We start from the raw sequence: 24,148 nt of genomic DNA on the forward strand, positions 1-24,148 counted from the left end.
ACTCTGTAATTTTCCACCTTTTTTTATGATGGTTTCTTCCACATACTAAATTCAGTTTTGTATGTAATAGATGTACACTTTTACCTAATTGGATTATAATAAATTTAGTATAGTGTAATAGTTGAGATTTGTAAAATATGTGCTGATATTATTTGAAATAATGGTGCTCTACTAATTTTTTTTTTTGGCCAAGAGTTTTACAAGGGTTTCATTTTGACTTTTCATCAAATATTATTTATTTATTTTCATTTTTACTATAGAATCTATTGAACTACAATACTGGCAAGCATAATGAGCTTTTTAAAAGATCTCTGCTTACAGAGATCACAATCAAACATTAAATATTTAGGTATCAGATGTTTTGGTTAAAACCTGAAAGCACACTTATTATGGTACAGAATTTACAAAACAAGAAGCAGATAAACCCTTTATAGACTGCTTCTCAAGTTATTTGTAAATATCTGGGTTTGCCATATTTAGCTTGGCTAATTGAGCTTTGAAGAGATTGTACAGATGAAAGCAAAGCAGAGTGGACTAGCTTTTTTCCCCCTTCTTTTAGATTTTAGGCATGGATTCCCTCTCCATTAAATTATTCTAATGGGCGTATCTAAGCTTTTTATTATGCTGGTTTTTAAAAGCTTATTCCAAGTTAATATGTTTCAACTTTCCTTTATGATAAACCAAATATTTTATTCTTTCATCTCAAACTGTTTATAGAGAGTAACTGCTTTCTTCATGAAGAAAATATTAAAGAACCAGACTGGCAGACAAGTATAGGCCAATTATTTTAGATCCTGTATGCTGGGGGCTACCTATGAAATAACATTCTGAGTCACAATAGGGCTTTTTTCCTTTGCATTATCATCGTAGATTCTATGGTGGAACTATAAACGTGGCTAGGATAGTGGTTTTCCACCTAACTGCCTAGCAGAATGATTTGAAGCTTTTAAAAAAGAGATAAGCTCCAAGCCTCAGGAATTTATCTTTTTAAATCCCCTCAGCTGTTTTCTTTGCATAGGTATAGCTGGACAATGCATAGGCCTAGGAGAGGGAATTCTTGGTAACATAGGTCAGAAATCCTTTAGTTATGTAGTGATAACCTCAGTGGTGAGCTGCAAAGCTAGAAGTAAGGGGTCCAAGGCTCTGAACACTTGAAATAGTTATTAAAGGTTTTCGCTTTAGCCCCAAGAAGTACTTGACTTTGCCTTACAAATAGAATTCTAACAATCCTAGTTATGTAATGTCTCCAGCCTTAGTAAATGAGAGGCAGCAAAACCAAATTAGGAAGGTGTTGGTAAAAGAAGTAATGTCTGTGAGGCCTGGGAAGACAGCACATGCAACTGCATTAGATCTTGTTGCAGTAACTGATGGGCCTAGGAATATGACAGCTTTCAGTTGTTAGAAAAGGTAGATTATGATCAATATTCTCTGATTGAGGAACCAAGGTAGTGTTGTTTTTTTAAAGATTTTATTTATTTTAGAGAGAGCGTGAGTGAGCGAGTGGGGTGGGGAGCGGCAGAGGGAGAGGGAGATAGAGAATCTCAAGAAGACTCCCTGCTGAGCATGGAGCCCAACATGGGGCTTGATCTTATGATCCTGAGATCATGACCTGGGCTGAAACCAAGACTCAGACGCTTAACTGACTGAGCCACCCAGGTGACCCTCAAGGTAGTTTTTGCGCATTTCAGAAATATTTTAAATTTTAGGTTGGTTAAAGTAAAGAAGGGGGTAAGGGATTTTATACCTGAAATGTTAGTTTACCTGAAAGAGTCACTTTTCTGGAATGCTGGTGTATTCCCCGATAGTAGCAAATAAATCAGGTATTAATAGGCTTGTTAAAAAAAACGGAGGGGGAGAAAAAAAGTAACGGTATCTGTTCGGCTGGATGTGGTTTTAAAATGCTAATTGTGGTATCCATTTTAAAATCTTAAAATAGCTGAATTGTAGCTTTTTAAAAAAATTTGCCTCATACTTTTCCAAAAATTTCTTTTTTTTTTTTTTTTACATGTTTTCCTCCCACAGCAATCTCATGGTTTAGGCAGGCCTGTCTGGCTCCAGATTGCCGAGTCTGCTTATAGATTCACTCTGGGTTCAGTTGCTGGAGGTGAGTGACTTGGCTGTGTGCTGTTCCTGGCTTATGTTCATGTAATATTACCTCACTAGACTGAGACCGATCAGCAGAGGTGCAGTTCATTGTTCCTGTGGGACATGACTGCAGAGCTTTCCAAAGTGTTCTTGATTTCTACCTGGGATCAGAGGGCCTGCTGCAGCACAGCCGTGGACCCTCAGGCTCCAGCCTGCCTTCTGGACAAAAGCTCCGTAGTAAAGTGAAAGTCTGGGGGGATGCTGCACTCACCTTAATTATCCTGCGGAGAGCCAGGACGAAGAAATGGAAATGAGACTCTGTTAATGGTGTTGGGGGTAAGGGCAGGTAGGAAACTAAGATTTGGGGTAGAAATCCCAGGACCTTATGAAATACAACAACCTCCTAAAGTGACTTACTTTGGCTTTTCTACTTGCATTTTTTTCCTTTCCCTTTTTACTGCTTGAAGAATATCTGGACTTGTACGTACTATTTCCTAAAAGGAACCTCCCCTCCTAGCTCCTGGGCAGAATTTGAGGGACTTTTTTGTCTTAAATCTCTCCATAGAAAGCGTGAACTTGCTTTGTTGAGAAGAACCTAGGAGGTGTGATTAAAATGTTTATGATTTTTTAAAACAAGCCTGAACTGATGGAACTATTATTTTTTTTCTTTTCAGTTTCAGTTTTAGAAGTTGCAGAACATGTTTTGGTTTTCAACAGTTGAAAAATATAACACTCTAAGTCATTTTATAAATTTTTCAATCTCTGAAAAATTCTAAAGCCTGACATTCTTTTTTTAAAGACCAAACTCTGGGGCGCCTGGGTGGCTCAGGTGGTTAATTAAGTGTCTGCCTTCTGCTCAGGCCATGATCCCAGGGTCCTGGGATCGAGCCCTGCCTCCGGGGGGCTCCCCTGCTCAGTGGGGAGCCTGCTTCTCCCTCTCCCTCTGCTGCTCCTCCTGCTTGTGCGCTCTCTCTGTCAAATAAATAAATAAAGTCTTTAAGACCAAATTCTGTACAAAGGGATAAGGTCATGTTGAGGTTGGTTCTGATATTATGCTTGTAACTAAGATTAATTTACCAAAAATGCTTTAGTAAACTAAGTTTTAAAATTATAGCTACCTGTGTGAACATATATGATTATTGTAAGGGGTAAATGGTGTTGTATTTAGGCACTGAATGGAAAATATAAAGAAATATGTTATATATAGTAGCTTCATATTATTAGAAAAAAATCAAGTCTGGATTATTTAATGTTGGCGATGACTTGAAAATCCATTGCAGTTGTTCTCGGAAGCAGCTGTATTTATGGATCCCAGTCGCTAGCCTGTCATCCTTCAGTGGTGTGCGGTATATGGGAGAAGGAAAAAACACACAGTCCCTTTTTTTTTGTAAGCATAGATCCTGCATTTTGTTTTTGACTCCTTTGAGATGAGATTTGTTGTGCTTGAAGATCTTCCATTTAACTATGCTCTCTTTTAAGCCTAACCCCTGTTTTATTTGTAGCCGTGGGAGCCACCGCAGTGTACCCTATAGATCTGGTGAAAACCCGCATGCAAAACCAGCGCGGCACTGGCTCTGTGGTTGGAGAGCTGATGTACAAAAACAGCTTTGACTGTTTTAAGAAAGTCTTGCGCTATGAGGGCTTCTTTGGACTCTACCGGGGTGAGTAAGCAGAGCTCAGCTGCTGAAGTTCGTGATTTTATCTCCCCAGCAGCAGATTTTAACTCCGTCATTCTCAAAATCAGTGTGTCGCCTGTCCAGTCAGACTAGAGCTCTTTCTCTCTTTTTATTTTCTTGTTGCTGGCTTCCCTTTTTACATTCTTGCTGGGAGCTAGCAGTATTAGTCTGCAGACAAGGCCTTCACTTCTTCTCCCTGATACTTGTATTTCATGGAATCCAAATCCTGCCTTTGTCCCAACATGAGTCCATGGTCCCTGTGCTCTCAGAAACTCAGTCTGAGTTGAATAAAGGACAACAGCTAAGAAGTAGAGAGCTGCTTTTCTCGGGGTGAGAGAAGAAAGATGTACCTCTTCTCTGTGAAATGGAAGCCAGGCTGTTACTTGAAGTGAGTTTACCCTCTGTGCACTTGTTTCAGTTGAAAGAGATGTCAGATGTGTTTGTGTCTTCCAAGGAGACCATTCATAAGTCTTTTTTCCAGTGAGTCATCTGAAGTTAAAAAAAAAAAAAAAATGAGTAAAAAAACCTTTGGCCCCAGGGCTCATTCTCTCCCCTTTCCCCCCCTTAGCTCAGAGGCACTGAGTAAAAGCAGAGAGATTTCCTTTTGCGGGGAATGTTACCACCAAGTCAAGGCTGAGCACAGTGCTGTCAGCATCAGAGGCAACAGCCCCTTGTAGAATTCTCCCCACCCCCGTGGGCTTTGTAGGAACTTGTTCTCTTTAGAGAGGGAATGACTTTCATGTACATGTTTTCACATAAGAATTTAGGGTTTCCTTTGGGAGGGAGATTAATTTTTTAATCCCTTTGGGCGCCACTTGGAATTCTTTAAAAATATTCTCCACATGCTCAAGTCCAGAGCGTTTATGGAATTTATTGTACTTGTTTGTTTGTACACACGGTCTCATTAATCCCTAGCTCGCTCTGAGCTCTGCTGACCTGTTGGGCTTAGAACCTCTTCCTTGGGAAGAAAAACTGGACGTGCACAAAGCTTCTGCTCACGGACAGGAGAAAAAAACACCTCTGGTTAGCATTATTTGCAGATACTCAAGTGAAAAATGTATTCCTGATATGCTCACATTTAAAGGAGAGGGTCATGAGAAGTTCATTATTGGCATTATATATATATATATATATAGAATAAGAAAAGAGAGTGGTCAAATCAAACTCAGCTCAAATACCCGGCTCCTAAGAATGCATGTAGTTAATTTTACTTAAGTATTCAGAACTCTAGCCTGTCTAAATTCTAGCTGTATAACATGTACTTACTCCATGGGAAAGGTATGTGTTGTCCAGAATGCAGGTCTGTGCATGGGAATGCTTATTTTAAGCTGTATCAAACCCTGCATATCTAGATTTTTTTCAATGAGGAACTTAAGGAGGGTTGAGTGGTGCTAGGGTTTTGTTTTGTTTTGATTTTTGCTTTGTCATCTCCAATCTTTCTTTGTTGAATAATAACCTTTCTTCCTTCCTGGTATGCTTTTAAAGAGAATGCTCCTATTAGAAGTAACCAGGGTATATACTTCACAGTTTAGCCTTCTCAATGGTTGGATGCTTACAGAAAATTTCATTTCGGAGAGATGTCTTGTTAATTAAATGGGTCTGATATGGCAAGTTTGGGGGTAGGGAGAGGTGGAAGGATTGTTTGCTTTATTTAGGATGTGAGCTGATAAAATCAGTTCTTTAAATGAGAGACTCTTGTATTAGAGAGAAGATTGTAGGAGTCCTGTATGAGAACACTATGATTATTGAGATTGTCATATATTGCTTAGAACCGGTCCATTATTCTGTCAGATGATTGACAAAATTGTTGACAGATTAGCTTAAATTTCTTTGCAAGCAATAGTGATAAAATGACATAAATCAGTACTTTATTAAAATTCCATGAGCCTTATTGAGGCAAGTTGTAAAACAATACACACGCTGACATGGTTGTGTGGAAGTTAGATTAAAAGTAATAGGGCCTCATAATCATGAAGGTTAGAAAGTTAAGACTGCCATCTGCTGATTTATTCTTTTAAATCAGCCTGCTACCCATTAAAGGTGTGTGCAGATTTGTGTTTGTCACTGATAATTCAGTTTGACTGACAGTAGCCTGTATGTATGATTACTTGCTGGCTCTCAACTCACAGAAAATCACTCAGCAGTATCCTCAAAGTAGGCTTAAGATCAGCACTGAGTGTGCAAATACATACATAACTCCCCTATGGCTGGGTGATTTAAAGGGTATAGAATGTTTATTGTTAGCATCTTTAAAAAATGTATGCAAAAAATGTACGCCAGCAATTTGGATAATCTGTGTGCTTTAGAAAGCTGAGCCCTACAGATGTTGAATTGTTTATATATTTTTTTCTTTTCCAGTTTGCAGCCAGCCTTGGTAATTTAACTTTCTAAGAATAATGATTTCCTTTGTTTTAAGAAGATTCTTTTGAAATGTCTTAAGTTTGACATATATTAGTAAATAAGAATGCAGGAGGCATATGTTTTTGCTTATAGAAGACACCCATTAAATGATACTTAAAACTGCGTTTTTCTTTGCAGTTTTGGCTTCCTTTAAAATATATGTATACTGAATTCTGGTTTTCTCTAAAGAGAAAATTATGGGAGTTGGTATTCTGTAATAACCAAACCACCGTATGCTATTACATAGGTAATAGCATTATTTGTGCCAAAACCTGGGTCTACTCAACAGCATGTTTTGCAGACATTTTCCAAACATACGACATTGACTTCTCTAATGACTTCGTGTATGTTTGTATGTTGTTGGTTGTAAAGGGCAGGAATTTGGTTGCATTGTTATTGGCAGTGTTTGGGAGTAGAGAAGATCATGGCCTCCGTTCCTTCTTCAGGTACTTTTTGAGAGATGTTAGATAACTAGGCTTTAAAGGAAGCATGTTTAAGAAAAGGATCTATAGCCTCAAGAAAGCCTAGCATTATGTTTGACATGAATAATTATTACATACATGTACAGAGTTTTTAGGACAATCCATTTTTTCATATTTTAGTGAAAACCCTAGAATGTTTGATAGGTAAATAATATGGGAGAAGCGATTAACTTGTTGGGTTTACATATTAATGTCTACTACATTCATTTTGCTAATGCTTCTCTCTGTTTACCTAGGTCTGATACCACAGCTTATAGGAGTTGCTCCAGAAAAGGCCATTAAACTGACTGTAAGTTTCTTTCTCATTGAATGTATATGTCATTTGTTTAGATTATCATTAATCCAAAAATTAAGGCCAATGCTGCGGAGACTGGCACACTATCAAGATGTTTGTAAAATCTTCAACTTCTATGTAGACATTTGATAATTCTTAGTTTTATCATGAGACAGGTATTTTGATGATTTGGAAAACCAGTAACATGCCAGTGGAGGAAATGGTTGAGAATTCCAGTTAACTGATGTTGTTTTCTTATTAGGTTAATGATTTTGTCCGGGACAAATTTACCAGAAGAGATGGGTCCATTCCACTTTTAGCAGAAATCCTTGCTGGAGGTTGTGTAAGTATGAATACTGGGCATTTCTCATGGCAAGCATGTTCCTTTAACCATTTTTGCACATTAGATATAATAACTGAGTGACATTTCTTCTTAACTCAAAGGATTCTAAGATTTTCTCAGTGATCATAAGGAATAGTTTTTAATTTCATTGCATGATCCTGACTGGTTTTGAATGAAGGAAAGAGGTAGTATTTTTTATCGGCTCTGACTCTTAAAAGCTCCTGGCATTACCTTCTACACTTTTAAAGTTCTAATCCTGATTTTTAAATATCCCAGGAAATAGAGTAATGGGTAGTGTTCCCATACATTTATATTGTTTGGAACTTCAAAATAAGTGAGATGATTGATTAATTGGGCTTTTATATTTTAGGTGTAGGACTGAGAAAACCATTGTGGAGTAATTATAATTTTCCTTCTTTAGGGACCAGAGGTTATAGCAAACAACCATAATTAAGTTAAGGCTATTACAATTCTGAATGCAGAGATTCAGATTATATTCACTTTGTACGCAAAGGTTTCTATCTTTAAGGGGTGAGCATGACATTGCATTTAGACCAATTCTCAAATTTAAGTTTGTAGCTCAACTGATTTTATTTGTGCTGTTTATTTCAAATTTGTTAATACATGATTTAAGACTTATTTAGTCCATTTGTCCCTGAAACTCTTAATAACTTCCAGTTGAACTGGCTGACAGTCTTCGCTAAACCCTCTTCAGTTGCTTGTGGAACTTGAGGTGATGGGGTCAGTGACCCTTGCAACTTTTAATTCTGCGAAGATGCCCTGGGGGGTCAGAGAGCGGGGCTGCTCTGGATTCTTTTTGATGAGATTTGTCAGCCGGGTACATACCTGGCTCTTCACCTTTGTGCAACCAAAGTTCCTATTGAAAAGGTGAAAAGGCTGTGTGTGTGTGTGTGTGTGTGTGTGTACGTGTACGTATGTTTGTGCATTTGCGTGTATGCTTGCACTGTCCAAGTGGATTCTCAGGAAGCAAACTCACCTCTTTGGCTAACTTTCTTTTTTCATGAAAGACAAATAATAATCGTAGAATAAGACCTTTGTTTAAGCAGATCACAAAAAAGTTTCTCCTCTTCCTTTACCCCAATTAGATGCTGTAATTATTTCTCCTCAAATGAGAAAATGTTTGCAAATTATAAATATTCTTTTTCTCAGTGGTTTTAGTTTTAGTTTGGTTAAGAAGTTTCCAAACTCAGTTTTGCCACTCCTCTTGCATATATTTGCCAGAAGTCTCCTAAGTCAGGCTCTTTCTGTTCCACGTAGCTAATTTTTTCTGTTACCCTTTGTAATACCCAGAGGTTTTTGTCCAGAAACTGACCTGTTCCCATGTTCCCATGTCTGACATGTGACCCAAGTGGTTAAACTATAATCAGATCTTTGGTTCCTTTGTTTTTCCTACTATGTACCCTGTTTCTAGGTTTGAACTTTGGGAATTTCTGTTGAAGTCTAGGGTGCCTTGAGGGTTATGCTGACACTCTAAATCTCTTCTTTAATCATGACTCATTTCTGAGAACTTTGATGGATTGTCTAGTTGGAAATTGACAGCATGAAAAATAGACAGGTTGGGCTCTAGGCAGAATGATGAGGTTGTCTGCAGTTCTTTACCTCAAACATTTTCTGCTTCCATTTTTTTTTTTCTAAATCTCTTCATTCAGGGAGGAAAGAAAATGTGTATTTATTGAATTTGTACTGATGAATTCAATCACACTACAGTGTAAATAATCGTTAAAGCATAATCTGCCACCTCTCCCCATGTCTATGTATTTCAGCAGAGAATAAAGCCTTGAACAGAGTGAATGGGTCTCTATTTAAAGAATATCAGGCACTGTGGAATAAAGGAGTGCTCTCTTTACTGAATGAAACCTGGTAAGCAGCCACCAGATAGACACTGGGAAGAGTGGCTTCCTGTGAGCCTGATATGAGAACCCTCACCGTCCTGAGTAGTGGTGGTGAAAAGATGCGTAGGGACCCTGTGGGTGTTCAGCTAAATGCTGTCTGTATCACCAGCTGAGAACAATGCTGCTGTTTTCTCAAAAATCACTCAGTTTTACCTTTGTTCACCTAATGCAGATTAGTTCAAAAGAAATGGCTTAGACTGAATAGTCAGTATTGGCTTTATAGGTTTTTCCCCAGCAGAGGGATCATCTAGGACCCAGGCTTTGAGTTTCCTATATATGGGAGAGAAATTCTGATAGGAAAATGACTGCTGCCTTTTAGGAAGAATGGTGTTCTTTGACCTAGATAATGAATTGACCAAGAAATAAAAATATCCAGACCTTATTTATTTATTTTTTTTGGTTGGTTGGTTGTTTTGATTTATGATCTATTTTTAAGAGTAGGTGATATTTGATATATGCAAAAAGAGTACACACTATAAATCTAGTAGCTCATACTGTAATGAGCATCTTTAAACGTGTCACTCAACTAAAACATTACTGTCATTGACACTGGTTTTTGTTTCTAATGTAGCTCTAATCTGCTAAGATTGCTAATGAGCAGTAGGGACTTTGCCTATCAGAACATTTTTTTTTAAATTCATTTTAGAAAGAGAGAGAGGGAGAGAGAGAGCACGAGTGGGAGGGGCAGAGAGAGAGAATTCCAAGCAGACTCTGCACTGAGCATGGAGCCCAATTTGGGGCGTGATCCCACAACTATGAGATCACAACCCGAGCCGAAACCAAGAGTCAGATACCCAACTAACTACACCATCCAGGCACCCCTCCACATTTTATAGGCATTATCTATCTCATTATTATTCCCAACTAGAATTGAATAAAATAAACCTAAGTGAGATCCAGATTTAGTAAGTGGTAAAGATTCAAACCACTTTTGTTTTAAATCCATATTTATTCATATTTGGTATATTTCCATTCATTTGTTCTTCCATTTATTCATTCTCATTCAGCAAGCTGTGAAGCCTGAGAGAGATTTACTTTCTTTTTTCCTGTGAAGGGAGCCAGACTAAGGTTACGTTTATATCTCATAGAAAACGGGTGGCTCCTGATCATTCTTACTAGATAAAACTTAATCTTAAATCTAATCATATTCTATGGTGGTAATTTGAAAGCCGAATTCCTTATTCTACATATCACCAAAGAAAATACATGCTTATGATTATAAGTCGTCATAACAGCTAGCATTCCTAGAACACCCTGCCCTGGACTTGGACTTTACAGGCATCACCTCATTATGTCCAGCTAGAGTGGAAGAAATTAAAAGCTCAGTAAAATCCAGCACTTAGTAAATGGAAAAATTGAGATTCAAGCCACTTCTGTCTCCAAATCCATATTCTTTAGTATTCGGTATATCTTTCTGTTCATCCATTCTTTCATTTATTTATTCTCTCACTCATTGAATGCCCGCTATGTTTCAGAAATATTTTAAGAACAACAGCTTTACCGAGATGTAATTCACATACCCTACAATTCCCCCTTTTTAAAGTGTACTGCTTGGCAGTTTTTAGTATAGCCACAGAGCTGTGTAACTATCACCACAGTTAATTTTAGAACATATTCTAAATTGTGTGATAACACCCGAAAATAAAACCTGGGACCCTTTGCTGTTGCCTACCAGTCTTTCCTCTCTCCCTCCTACTAATAAACTTTCCATCTCTGTCAATTCACCAATTCTGAACATTTCATATAAATGGAATGAAAAATATGGTCTTTTGTGTCTGGCTTTTTTCACTCAGCATAATGTTTTCAGGGTTTATCCAAGTTGCACTATGTATCAATACTTCAGACCTTTTTATTGGTGAGGAATAGTCCATTATATAGATACGTCACATTTGGTTTATGCATCAGTTGTTGAACTTTGGGTTGTTTCCACTTTTTGGTTATTGTGAATAATGCTGCTGTGAACATTAATGTAAAAAGTTTTATGTGGATGTATGTTTTCACTTCTCTTGGGCATATACCTAGGAGTGGAATTGGTGGGTTGTACAGTAACTCTAATTTGTATTTTGAGGAACTGCCAGACTGTTTTCCAAAGTGGCTGCACCATTTTACATTCCCACTAGCAATGTATAGGGGTTCAGATTTCTCCGCATTCTTGTTATTGATTATAGCTACCACAATGGATATGAAGTGTTATCTTGTTGTAATCTAATAATGGACATTTTGAACATCTTTTAAAGAATGTTTTGGCATTTGTGTATCTCCTTTGGAGAAATATCTATTCAGAATCTTTGCCTGTTTTTAAATTGGGTTGTCTTTTATTATTAAGTTATAAGAGTTATTTATATATTTAGAGTCCCTTATCAGACACGTGATTTCCAATATTTTTCACTTTCTGTCCTTTAAAGACTTGGACTTGATTTTAATGAAGTCCAATTTAAACATATTTTGTTGCTTGTGCTTTTGGTGTAATATATAAGAAATTATTGCCTAATCCAAGATTATGCAGATTAATACCTCTGTTTTCTTCTAAGAGTTTTTATAGTTTCAGCTCTTACATTTAGGTCTTTGATCTTTCACACGAATTATTAACCTTAATTTTTTAGGGTCTTTTGCCTTGAGCATAGAGATTACCAAATGGTAGTTTTATTTTTCATTGTCAACATTTTGGTATATTTCCTCCTCCTCCTCCTCCTTCGTCTTCTTCTTTTTAAAGATTTTATTTATTTATTTGGGGTAGAGAACAGGAGAGAGAGCAGAGAGCACAAGCAGTGTTGGGGGGAGGGACAGGGGGAAAGAGAGAAGCAGACTCCCCATTAAGCAGGGAGCCCGATGCAGGGCTCAACCCTAGGATCCTGAGATCATGACCTGAGCCAAAGGCAGACAATTAACCAACTGAGCCACCCAGGTGCCCCGGAATATTTCCTTCTAATGTTCTCATATGCATACTCACATACATGTGTCTGTACACACACACACACACACACACACACACACACATTCTTTTTTAAACCTGATGGAAATTTTGTTGACTCTGATTTACTGGAGATGCAAGCTTCTTTCATTTCCTACAGGCAGCAGAGAATCACAGTAGAACATCTCAGTTTAGAAATAGAATATAGGTGTCTCAGCGCAGTAGGCAGCACATCAGTCTCATAGAAATAGAATATAACCTTTCTGATGGCTGAGTAATGTTCCAATGTATGTATGAAAGACATCTTCTTTATACACAACTAATACATGAATCATTGAACACCACACCAAAAACTAATGATGTACTATATGTTGGCTAGTTGAATTTACAGAAAAAAAAAAAAAAGAAACCATGAGATAATAAATGTGCATTATGGTAAGATGCTAAAAAAATAAAAAAAGAAATAGAATATAACCTTTGGGAATATAGAAGTATATACTTCTAGAAATATAAACAGAGTGTGCATTTTCAAATTTAAAGTCTTTACTGTGAACATTAACCAACCATTTTTTTTATATCTATATCAAATCCTTCTCAAAAAAGACTTAGTTCAGAATTTATAATATAGAGGTGTTGGCATAAATTTTTTTGTTATTGCAGTATCAATAAAGCGACCTTTAGGTTTAACAGTTGGTTGACCCTTCTTTAGATGGGGTTGGGGCAAGAGTGTATTTGTATATAGAGTTACTCATGAATATATGTTATAGATGCTGTATGTGTGGTGTATATATAGCCGTTGGTTTCAAACATTTTTTCCCATTGTTCTCATAGACAAGCCATTCTTATCAGGCCATATGTTTTTATTTTTCTATTAGAAAACCTCTCTTTATATGTGTATAAATACATAAATATTTGTGTACAGATACATATTACATGTCCATATCAGACATAAATATAATTGAGTAATTATGATATCTATTGTGAGCAAGAATAATACTTTAATGTCACCTTGGAATTTTCAAAGTACTTTGGTAATGCACATTGTCACTTCTTGTGAAATAGGTACATGAGGAACAGAAGCTCAGAAAGGTTAACTCTCAACCCCAAATCACATAGATAATATATGCTGGTCTCATGCAAGTACCAGGTATTTTGATTTTCAGATCAACCCCTTTTGTTTGATCATGTTCTCTTGGAAAATCAAATCCAAGAGAAGACTTCTTCCTGTGTCAAAAAAAAATCTAGATCAACTTTGTAGTGGCTTTTGTTCTTTTTTTAAACTATATTGTTACATATATAGTAAAAATTTAGCTTATATCTCTCTCCATATACATATATATGATCATTTACTTAGATATAATTAAGATACCAAGACATGACCAGATCTTAGATGTCAGCTCAGGGACTTTTAACAATTATATACATTCCTAAAATCACCACTCGAGGTAAGGTATGGAACATTTCACCCCAGAAAATTCATTCTCGCCTCTTTCCAGCCAATCATTCCTCTGTTCCCCCAGGTCACCACTGTTCTGATAATAGTTTTGTTTCTTCTTAGATTTCATATAAATGGAATTGTACCAAATGCATCCTTTCATGGCTGGTCTCTTTTGCTTAACATGTTTTCAAGAGTCATCCTTGTTATTTTGTGGGTATCAGTAGTTGGGTTTTTGTTTTTAATTTTACTATTATTCCGTTGTATGAATTGACCACAATTTGCTTATTCATTCTTCTATTGATGGACATTTGGGTTGTTTCCAGTTTGTATCTGTTATAAATAAGGTTGCTATAAGGGCAGCTGGGTGGCTCAGTCAGTTGAGCGTCCAGTTCCTGATTTTGGCTCAGTCCTGATCAAGCCCCACATGGGGCTCCCTGCTCAGTGGGGAGACTACTTCTACCTCTCCTTTTGCCCCTCCCCCTCCTTGTGTTCTCTTTCTTGCTCTTTCAAAAAAATAAATAAAATCTTTAAATAAAGAAAAATACTGTCTGTTGTTTCTTTGAAGTGGATGGACCATCTTGCAGTCTCATTAGCAATATATGAGTATTTGTTACTCCGCATCCTTACTAATGTTTGATGGTCTTAGTCTTTTATTTTAGTCATTTAAGTTGGTATAAAAGGGTATCTTACTGTGTTTTTAATTTGCATTTCTCTGATTTTTAAAGGCATTGACCACCTTTTCATGTGTTTATTGGCTATTTGTATATCTTTTTTTGTAAAGTGTCTGTTCAAGTTTTCCACCAATTTTTAATTAGGTTATTTATATTTTTTATTATTGACTTATAAGAGTTCTTTATCCATGGTGGATGTAGTCCTTTGTCAGATATATGTATTATCAATATTTTTCCCAGTCTGTGACTTACCTATTATCTTAATATATCTATGGTTTCTTTACTGAGTTATAATTGTTGTATAACATTGTATTAGTTTGAGAGTTTGAGGTGTACAATATGATTCAGTATTTGTATACACTGGGAAATGATTACCACATTAAGCATAGTTTCCCCCACCAACATAGAAAGTTACATAATATGCAATATATTGTTGACTTTGGTCACCATGCTGTACATTACATCCCCATGACTTATTTATTTTATGACTGGAAGTTTGTGTGTCTTGACCCCCATCTCCTATTTTATCCACTCCTATAATCCCCCTCCCTTCTGCCAACCACCAATCTGTTCTCTGCTCCTATGAGTTTTTTTCATTTATTTTGTGTTTTAGATTTCACATGTAAGTGAAATTCTACACTATTTTTCTCTCTCTGCCTTATTTCACTTAGCATAATACCCTCAAAGTCCATCCATGTTGGTACAAATGAGAAGAGTTCATCCTTTTTCATGGCTGAGTAGTTTTCCATTGCATACATATACCACATCTTCTTCATCCATTCATCCATCAGTGGACACCTTGGTTGTTTTTGTGTCTTGCCTATTGTGAATAATGCTGCAATAAGCATAGCAGTCAAATATCTTTTCAAATTAGTGTTTTCTTTTTCTTTGGATAAATACCCAGAAGTAATATAGCTGTATCATATGGTAGTTCTATTTTTAGTTTTTTGAGGCAGTTCCATCCTGTTTTCCGTAGTGGCTGCATCAATTTACATTCCCAACAGCAGTGCATGTCCTCACCAACACGTATTATTTCTTATCTTTTTTAGAATAACCATTCTGACTGGTGTGAGATGATATATCACTGTGGTTTTGATTTACATTTCCCTGGTGATTAATAACATTGAGCATCTTTTCATATGTCTCTTGGCCACTTTTCTGAAAGAAATGCTATTCAGATGCTGTACCCAATTTCTAATTGGATTTTTTTGTTGTTGAGTTGTAAGAGTTCTTTATATATTGTGGATATTAATCTCTTATTGGATATATTATTTGAAAGTATCTTCTCCTACTCAAATAGGTTGCCTTTTGATTTTGTTGGTGGTTTCCTTTGCTGTCCAAAAGCTTTTCAGTTTGATATAGTTCCATTTGTTTATTTTTGTTTTTGTCATCTTTGCCTTTGAAGTCTGATCCAAAAATGTATATTGCCAAGAGAAACGTCAAGGAGCTTACCACCTATGTTTTCTTCTAGGAGTTTTATAGTTTCTGTTCTTATATTCAAGTTTTTAATACATTTTTAGTTAATTTTTGTGTCTGGGATAAGATAGTGGTGCAGTTTCATTCTTTTGCATGTGGCTGTGAAGTTTTCCCATCACCATTTATTGAGGAGACTGTCCGTTCCCCATTGTATGTTCTTGCTTCCTTTGTTGTCAAGTAATTGACTATATATGCATGAGTTTATTTTTGGACTCTCTTTTTGTTCCATTGATGTATATGTTTTTATGCCAAAACCATAATGCTTTGATTACTATCACTTTTAAACATAGCTTGAAATCAGCAAGTGTGATGTCTCCAGCTTTGTCCTTCATTCTCAAGGTTGCTTTGACTACTCAAGATCATTTTTGGTTTCATATAAATATTAGGGTTGTTTCCTCTATTTCTGTCACAATGTCATGGGATTTTGACAGGGATTGCATTGAATCTGTAGATTGCTTTGGATAATATGGACATTTTTGCAATATTAATTTTTCCATCTGCGAGCACAGACTATCTTCCTACTTATTCGTGTCTTTTTCTATTTCTTTTATCCATGTAGTTTTTGATGTACAGATTTTTACCTCCTTGGTTTAATTTATTCCTAGGTGTTTTATTCATTTTGATGCAGTTGTAGATGGAATTGTTTTCTTAATTTCTCTTTCTGATAATTCATGGTTAGTGTAGAAAAACAACAGGTTTTTGTATATTGCTGCAACTTTACTGTATTTGTTTATTCAGTTTTTTGGAGATCTTTTGGATTTTATATATGAGTTTTACTCTTTGCTTTCCAATTTGAATGCCTTTTGTTCATTTTCCTTGCCGAATTGCTCAAGCTAAAATTTTGAATTCTATGTTGAGTAAAAGTGGTGAAAGCAAGCATCCTTCTCTTGTTCCTGATCTTAGAGGAAATGCTTTCAGGTTTTGACCATTGAGTGTGATGTTAGTTGGAGCTTGTCATTAAATGGATGCTGAATTTTGCCAGATGCTTTTTCTGCATCTATTTAGTTGATCATGGGATTTTTAGCTTTCATTTTGTTGATGTGGTGTATCACAATGACTAATGTGCAGATGTTAAACCATCCTTACATCCTGGAATAAATCCCACTTGATCATGGTGTATGACTTTCTTAATGTATTTTTGAATTTGGTTTACTAATATTTTGTTGAGGATTTTTGCATCTGTGTTCATTAGGGATTTGGGTCTGTCATTTTCTTTTTTGGGTGTTCTTGTTTGGTGTTTGATATCAGTATAATACTGGCCTCATAAAATGAGTTTGGAAGCATTCCCTCCTCTTCAATTTTTGGGAGAGTTTGAGAAGGATAGATATTAACTCTTCTTTAAATGAATTAGGGGGGACGCCTGGGTGGCTCAGTTGGGTAAGCCTCTGCCTTCGGCTCAGGTCATGATCTCAGGGTCCTGGGATTGAGTCCCGCATCGGGCTCCTTGCTTGGCAGGGAGTCTGCTTCTCTCTCTGCCTCTGCCTGCCACTCTGTCTGCTTGTGCGTGCTCTCTCTCTCTCTCTCTCTCTCATAAAGAAATAAAATATTTAAAAAATAAATAAATGAATGAATTAGGGAATTCACCAGTGAAGCCATCTGGTTCTGGACTTTTGTTTGTTGGGAGGTTTTTAATTACTAATTTCGTCTCCTTCTCAGTAATCGGTCTATTCATATCTTCTATTTTTCCATTATTCAGCTTGGAAGACTGAATGTTACATGTTTCTAAGGTTGTCCAGTTTGTTAGCATGTAATTTTTCATAGTAGCCTCTTATGATCCTTTGTATTTTTTTGGTATGACTTATAACTTTCCCTCTTTCATTTCTGATTTTACTTATTTGAGCCCTCTCTTTTTCTTAGTGTAGCTAAAGGTTTATCAATTTTGTTTATCTTTTCAAAGAACCAGCTCTTAGTTTCATTGATCTTTTCTGTTTTCTTTTTAGTCTTACTTATTTGTGCCCTGATCCTTATTATTTCCTTAGTTCCACAGACTTACTTTGGGCTTCCTTCGTTCCTCTTTTTCTAGTCCCCCCCCCCCTTTTTTTTAAATTCTAGCTCCTTTAGGTGTAAAGTTAGATTGTTTATTTGAGATTATTCTTGTTTTTTTGAGGAGATCTGTATCACTATGAACTTCCTTCTTATATCTGCTTTTGCTACATCTTGTAGATTTTGTTGTGTTGTATTTTCATTTGTCTCAAGGTATTTTTCTACCCTTTTCTTTGGTTTCTTTGTTGACCCATTGGTTGTTCAGTAGCATGTTGTTCAATCTCCCCATATTTGTGATTTCTCTTTTTAAATTTTTTTTGTGATTGATTTCCAGTTTTGTACTATTGTTGTCTGAAAAGATGCTTGATATCATTTCAGTCTTAAATTTATTAAGACTTGTTTTGTGGCCTAACATGTGATCTATCCTGGAGAATGTTCTGTGGGTACTTACGAAGAATGTGTATTCTGCTGCTTTTTGGTGGAATGTTCGGTATGTGTTTATTAAGTCCATCTGGTCTAACGTATCCTTTAAGGTGGACTTTTCCATATTGATTTTCTATGTAGGTGATCTATCCATTGATGTAAGTAGAGTGTTAAAATCCCCTACTATAATTATATCGCTGTCAATTTTTTCCTGTAGGTTTGTTAATATTTCCTTTATATGTTTAGATGCTCAATATGTTGAGTGACTTTACAGGCATATATGTTTAGGTGCCTTTATATGTTGAGTGTACAAATATTTGCAAATGTTATATATTCTTGCTGGAATGACATTATTATGTAATGTCTGTTTTTTTTAGAACAGTTAAAGCAATTTTTATTATTTATTTTTTTTTAATTTAAATTCAATTAATTAACAAAAAGTGTAATACTGGTTTCAAAGGTACAGGTGTGTGATTCTTCAGTCTTGTATAATACCCAGTGATCATTACATCACATGCCTTCTTTAATATCCATCTCCCAGTTAGCCCATCCCTCCCCTCCACCCCCTCCAGCAACCCTCAGTTTGTTTCCTATGATTTAAGAGTCTCTTATGGTTTGTCTCCCTCTCTGGTTTGACTTGTTTTATTTTTTCTTCTCTTCCCCCATGATCCTCTATTTTGTCTCTTAAATTCCTCATATCAGTGAGATCATATAATAGTTATCTTTCTCTGATTCACTTATTTCATTTAGCATAATACCCTGTAGTTCCATCCATTGTTGCAAATGGCAAGATTTCATTTTTTGATGGCTGAGTAATATTCCATTGTATATATATGCCACATCTTCTTCATCCATTCATCTGTCGATGGGCATCTGGGCTCTTTCCATAGTTTGGCTCTTGTGGACATTGCTGCTATAAACATTGGAGGGCAGGTGCCCCTTCAAATCACTATATTTGTATCTTTGGGGTAGATAACCAGTAATGCAGTTACTGGGTCATAGGGTGGTTCTATTTTCAGCTTTTTGAGGAACCTCCATACTGTTTTCCAGAGTGGCTGCACCAGCTTGTATTCCCACCAACAGTGTAAGAGGGTTCCCCTTTCTCCACATCCATGCCAACGTCTGTCGTTTCCTGACTTGTTAATTTTAGCCATTCTGACTGGTGTGAAGTGTTATCTCATTGTGTTTTTGGTTTGTATTTCCCTGATGCTGAGTGAGGTTGAACATTTTTTCACATGTCTGTTGGCCATTTGGATGTCTTTGCAGAAATGTCTGTTCATGTCTTCTACCTATTTCTTGGTTGGATTATTTGTTCTTTGGTTGTTGAGTTTGATAGGTTCTTTGTAGATTTTGGATACTAGCCCTTTATCTGATATGTCATTTCCAAATATCTTCTCCCATTCTGTTGGTTGTCTTTTGGTTTTGTCAACTGTTTCCTTTGCTATACACAAGCTTTTTATCTTGGTGAAATCCTAACAGTTCATTTTTGCTTTTGTTTCCCTTGCCTTTGGAGACATGTCTAGCAAGAAGTTGCTGTGGCCGAGGTTGAAGAGGTTGCTGCCTGTGTCCTCCTCTAAGATTTTGTTGGATTCCTGCCTCACATTTAGGTCTTTCATCCATTTTGAGTCTATTTTTGGGTATGGTGTGAGAAAATGCTCCATTTTCATTCTTCTGCATGTGGCTGTCCAATTTTCCCAACACCATTTGTTGAAGAGACTGTCTTTTTTCCATTGGACATTCTTTCCTACTTTGTCAAAGATTAGTTGACATCTGTAGTTGAGGGTCCATTTCTGGGTTCTCTCTTCTGTTCCCGTTGATCTATGTGTCTGTTTTTGTGCCAATACCATACTGTCTTGATGGTTATAGCATTATAATAGAGCTTGAAGTCAGAATTGTGATGCTACCAGCTTTGCTTTTCTTTTTCAACATTCTCTGGCTATTTGGGATCTTTTCTGGTTCTGTACAAATTTTAGTATTATTTATTCCAGTTCTGTGAAAAAAGTTGATGGTATTTTGATAGGGATTGCATTGAATGTGTAGATTGTTCTAGGTAACACAGACATTTTAACAATATTTGTTCTTCCAATCCATGAGCATGGAATATTTTTCCATTTCTTTGTGTCCTCCTCAGTCCTTCATGAGTGTTCTCCAGTTTTCTGAGTACTGATCCTTTGCCATTTTGGCTTCGTTTATTCCTAGGTGTCTTATGGTTTGGGGTGCAATTGTAAATGGGATCGACTCCTTAATTTCTCTTTTTTCTGCCTCCTTGTTAGTGTATAGAAATGCAACTGATTTCTGTGCATTGATTTTATATCCTGCCAGTTTGCTGATTGCTGTATGATTGCTAGTAATTTGGGGGTTGAGTCTTTGGGTTTTCTACATAGAGTATTATGTTCTCTGCAAAGAATGTGTTTGACTCTTTCTTTGCTGATTCAGATGTCTTTTATTTCTTTCTGTTGTCTGATTGCTGAGGCTAGGTCTTCTACTACTGTGTTGAACAGCCTGGTGATAGTGGCTATCCCTACTGTGTTTCTAACCTTAGGAGAAAAGCTCTCCGTTTTTCCCCATTGAGAATGATATTTGCTGTGGGCTTTTCATAGATGGCTTTTATGATATTGAGGTATTTTCCCTCTATCCCTAAAGTGTTTTAGCCAAGAAAGGATGCTGTACTTTGTCAAATGCTTTTTCTGCATCTTTTGAGAGGATCATATGGTTCTTATCCTTTCTTTTATTAATATAGTGTATCACATTGATTGATTTGTGGATGTTGAACCACCCTTCCAGCCCAGGAATAAAACCCACTTGATCATGGTGAATAATCCCTTTAATATACTGTTGGATCCTACTGATTTGTATCTTTGTGAGAATTTTTGCATTCATGCTCATCAGGGATATTGGTCTGTAATTCTCCTTTTTTGGTGGGGTCTTTGTCTGGTTTTGGAATCAAAGTAATGCTGGGCTCACAAAGAATTTGGAAGTTTTCTTTCTATTTCTATATTTTGAAGCAGCTTTGGAAGGATAGGTATTAATTCTTCTTTAAATGCTTGGTAGAATTCCCCTGTGAAGCCATCCAGCCCTGGACTCTTGTTTATTAGAAGATTTTTGATTACTGTTCCAATTTCCTTGTTGATTATGGGTCTGTTCAGGTTTTCTATTTCTTCCTGTTTCAGTTTTGATAGTTTATATGTCTCTAGGAATGTATCTGTTTCTTCTAGATTGCCTAATTTGTTGACATTTAGTTGCTCATAATATGTTCTTTTAATTGTTTGTATTTCTTCAGTGTTGGTTGTGATCTATCCTCTTTCATTCATGATTTTTTGGGGGGGTCCTTTCTCTTTTCTTTTTGTTAGGTCTAGCTGGAGGTTTTCTTTTTGATAAGTCTGGCCAGAGGTTTATCAATCTCATTACTTCTTTCGAGGAACCAGCTCCTAGTTTTATTGATCTGTTGTACTATTCTTTTGGTTTCTATTTCCTTGATTTCTGCTCTCATCTTTATCAGTTCTCTTCTACTGGAATTAGGCTTTATTTGCTGTTCTTTCTCCAGCTACTTTAGGTGTAAGATTAGTGTTTTTGAGACCTTTCTTGTTTCTTGAGAAAAGTTTGTATTGCTATATACTACCCTCTTAGGACCGCCAAAGATGTTGAACAGTTGTGTTTTCATTTTCATTTGTTTCCATGAATTTCTTAAATTCTTCTTTAATGTGTCACATTTAATGTGACACATTTAATGTGACACATTTAATGTCACATTTAATGTGACACATTTAATGTGTCCTGGTTGACACATTCCTGCTTTAGTAGGATGCTCTTTAGCCTCCATGTATTTCAGTTCTTTCCAAATTTCCTCTTGTGATCGAGTTCCAGTTTCAAAGCATTGTGGTCTAAAAATATGCAGAGAGTGATCCCAGTCTTTTGGTACTAGTTGAGACCTGATTTGTGATGCAGTATGTATAATCTGTTCTGGAGAATGTTCCATGTGCACTTGAGAAGAATGTGTATTCTGTTGCATTAAGATGGAATGCTCTGATTATATCTGTGGAGTCCATCTTATCCAGTGTGTCACTCAAAGCCCTTGTTTCCTTGTTGATCTTCTGCTTAGGTGATCTGTCCATTGCAGTGAGGAGGATGTTAAAGTTCCATACTCTTATTGTATTATTATCAATGTGTTTCTTTAATTTTGTTATTAGTTGGTTTATATAATTAGCTGTTCCCTTGCTAGGGGCATAAATATTTACAATTGTTAGATCTTCTTGTTGGATAGACCCTCTATTATGATATAGTGTCCTTCCTCATCTTATTACAGTGTTTGGTTTAAAAATCTAACTTGTTTAATATAAGGATTGCCACCCCAGCTTTATTTTCATGTCCATTAGCATGATATTTTTCCACCCCCTCATTTTCAATCTGGTGGTGTCTTTGGGTCTAAAATGAGTCTCTTGCAGTGATGCCTTGGTGGCTCAGTTGGTTAAGTGTCTGCATTCGGCTCAGATCATGATCCTAGCCAGAGTCCTGGGATCAAGTCCTGCATTGGGCTCCTTGCTTAGCAGGGAGCCTGCTTCTGCCTCTGCCTGCTACTCCCTGTGCTTGTGCGTGCACGCGCACGCGCGCTCTCTCTCTCTCTCTCTGATAAATAAATAAATAAATAAATAAAATCTTTTTAAAAAATGTGTTTTTTGCGGACAGCCTGTACATGGGTCTTACTTTTTTTTTATTCAGTCTGATACCGTGTGTCTTTTGATTGAGGCTTTTAGCCCATTTACATTCAGAATAACTATTGAAAGATAGGAATTTAATGCCATTGTAATACCTGTAAAGTCACTGTTTTCTGTATATTGTCTCTGTTCCTTTCTGATCTATGTTACTTTTGGGCTCTGTCTTCACTTATAGGATCCCCTTTAATATTTCTTACAGGGCTGGCTTAGTGATCACAAATTCTTTCAGTTTCTTTTTGTCCTGGAAGATTTTTATCTCTCCTATTTTGAATGACAGCCTTGCCAGTAGTTGTTTATCTCTCTTTTTTTCAGCTTCCTTATTCTCCATCATTTGGTCTTCTATATCACTAATTCTCTCTTCTGCCTCATTTATCCTAGCAGTTAGAACCTCCATTTTTATTGCATCTCATTAATAGCCTTTTTTATTATGGTTTGATTTAGGTCTTTTATTTCTCCAGAAAGGGATTCTCTAGTGTCTTCTATGCTTTTTTCAAGCCCAGCTAGTATCTTTATAATTGTTATTCTGAATTCTAGTTCTGACATCTTATATCCATACTGATTAGGTCCTTGGCAGTCAGTACTGCCTCTTGTTCTCTCTTTTGAGGTGAGTTTTTCCATCTTATCATTCTTGCAGAATGTGGTTGCTTTTCTATTTGTAGAGCTGCAGCAATTCTTAGATCTCCAGTGGAGTTCACTCACAGGTGTTCAGAATGATTTGATAGCCATCTAGATGAATTCCTGGGACCAGATGAAACTAAGGTCCTCCTACTCCATCACCATCTTGAACTCCTTTTGTAGTTATAGTTATTTTTACTGCTTTTATTTTTTTAACCTTCACATTAGCTTTATAAGTGGTTAGTCTACTATTTTGGCTATATATTTACCTCTACTGATGAGATTTTTACTTTCAATGTTATCTGTTTACTAATCAGTACCCTTTCTTTTCAGCTTAAAGAGGTCCCTTTACCATTTCTTTTTAGGCCAGTTAAGCTGTGATGAGCTCCTTTAGCTTTTGCTTGTCTGGAAAACTTTCTCTCCCTCCTTCAGTTCTGAATGATAATCTTGCCAGGTAGAGTAGTCTTGGTTGGAAATTTTTTGCTTTCAATACTGAATATATCATGCCATTTTCTTCTAGCTTGCAAAGTTCCTGTTGAAAAATCTGCTAATAATTGGGGCACCTAGGTGGCTCAGTGGGTTAAGCCTCTGCCTTTGGCTCAGGTCATGATCTCAGGGTCCTGGGATCAAGCCCCACTTCAGGCGCTCTGCTCAGCAGGGAGCCCACTTCTCCCTCTCCCTTTGCCTGCCTCTCTGCCTACTTGTGATCTCTCTCTCTCTGTCGAATAAATAAATAAAATCCGTTA

At 36.6% G+C, this 24,148-nt stretch overlaps 1 protein-coding gene across 1 annotated transcript in view; it reads left to right on the forward strand.

Moving 5' to 3' along the window:
- SLC25A12 (solute carrier family 25 member 12) overlaps nucleotides 1-24,148 on the forward strand; it is a 103,866-nt gene that overhangs the window by 64,470 nt on the left and 15,248 nt on the right. The window contains exons 10-13 of the mRNA XM_080799813.1: nucleotides 2,023-2,104; nucleotides 3,588-3,746; nucleotides 6,880-6,932; nucleotides 7,180-7,260. Coding sequence (XP_080655939.1) covers nucleotides 2,023-2,104; nucleotides 3,588-3,746; nucleotides 6,880-6,932; nucleotides 7,180-7,260 — 375 coding nt within the window. The remainder of the gene's footprint in view (nucleotides 1-2,022; nucleotides 2,105-3,587; nucleotides 3,747-6,879; nucleotides 6,933-7,179; nucleotides 7,261-24,148) is intronic.

This window comes from Martes martes (genome assembly GCF_963455335.1).
Source record: "Martes martes genome assembly, chromosome: 3".
Classification (NCBI taxonomy): Eukaryota; Metazoa; Chordata; class Mammalia; order Carnivora; family Mustelidae; genus Martes; species Martes martes.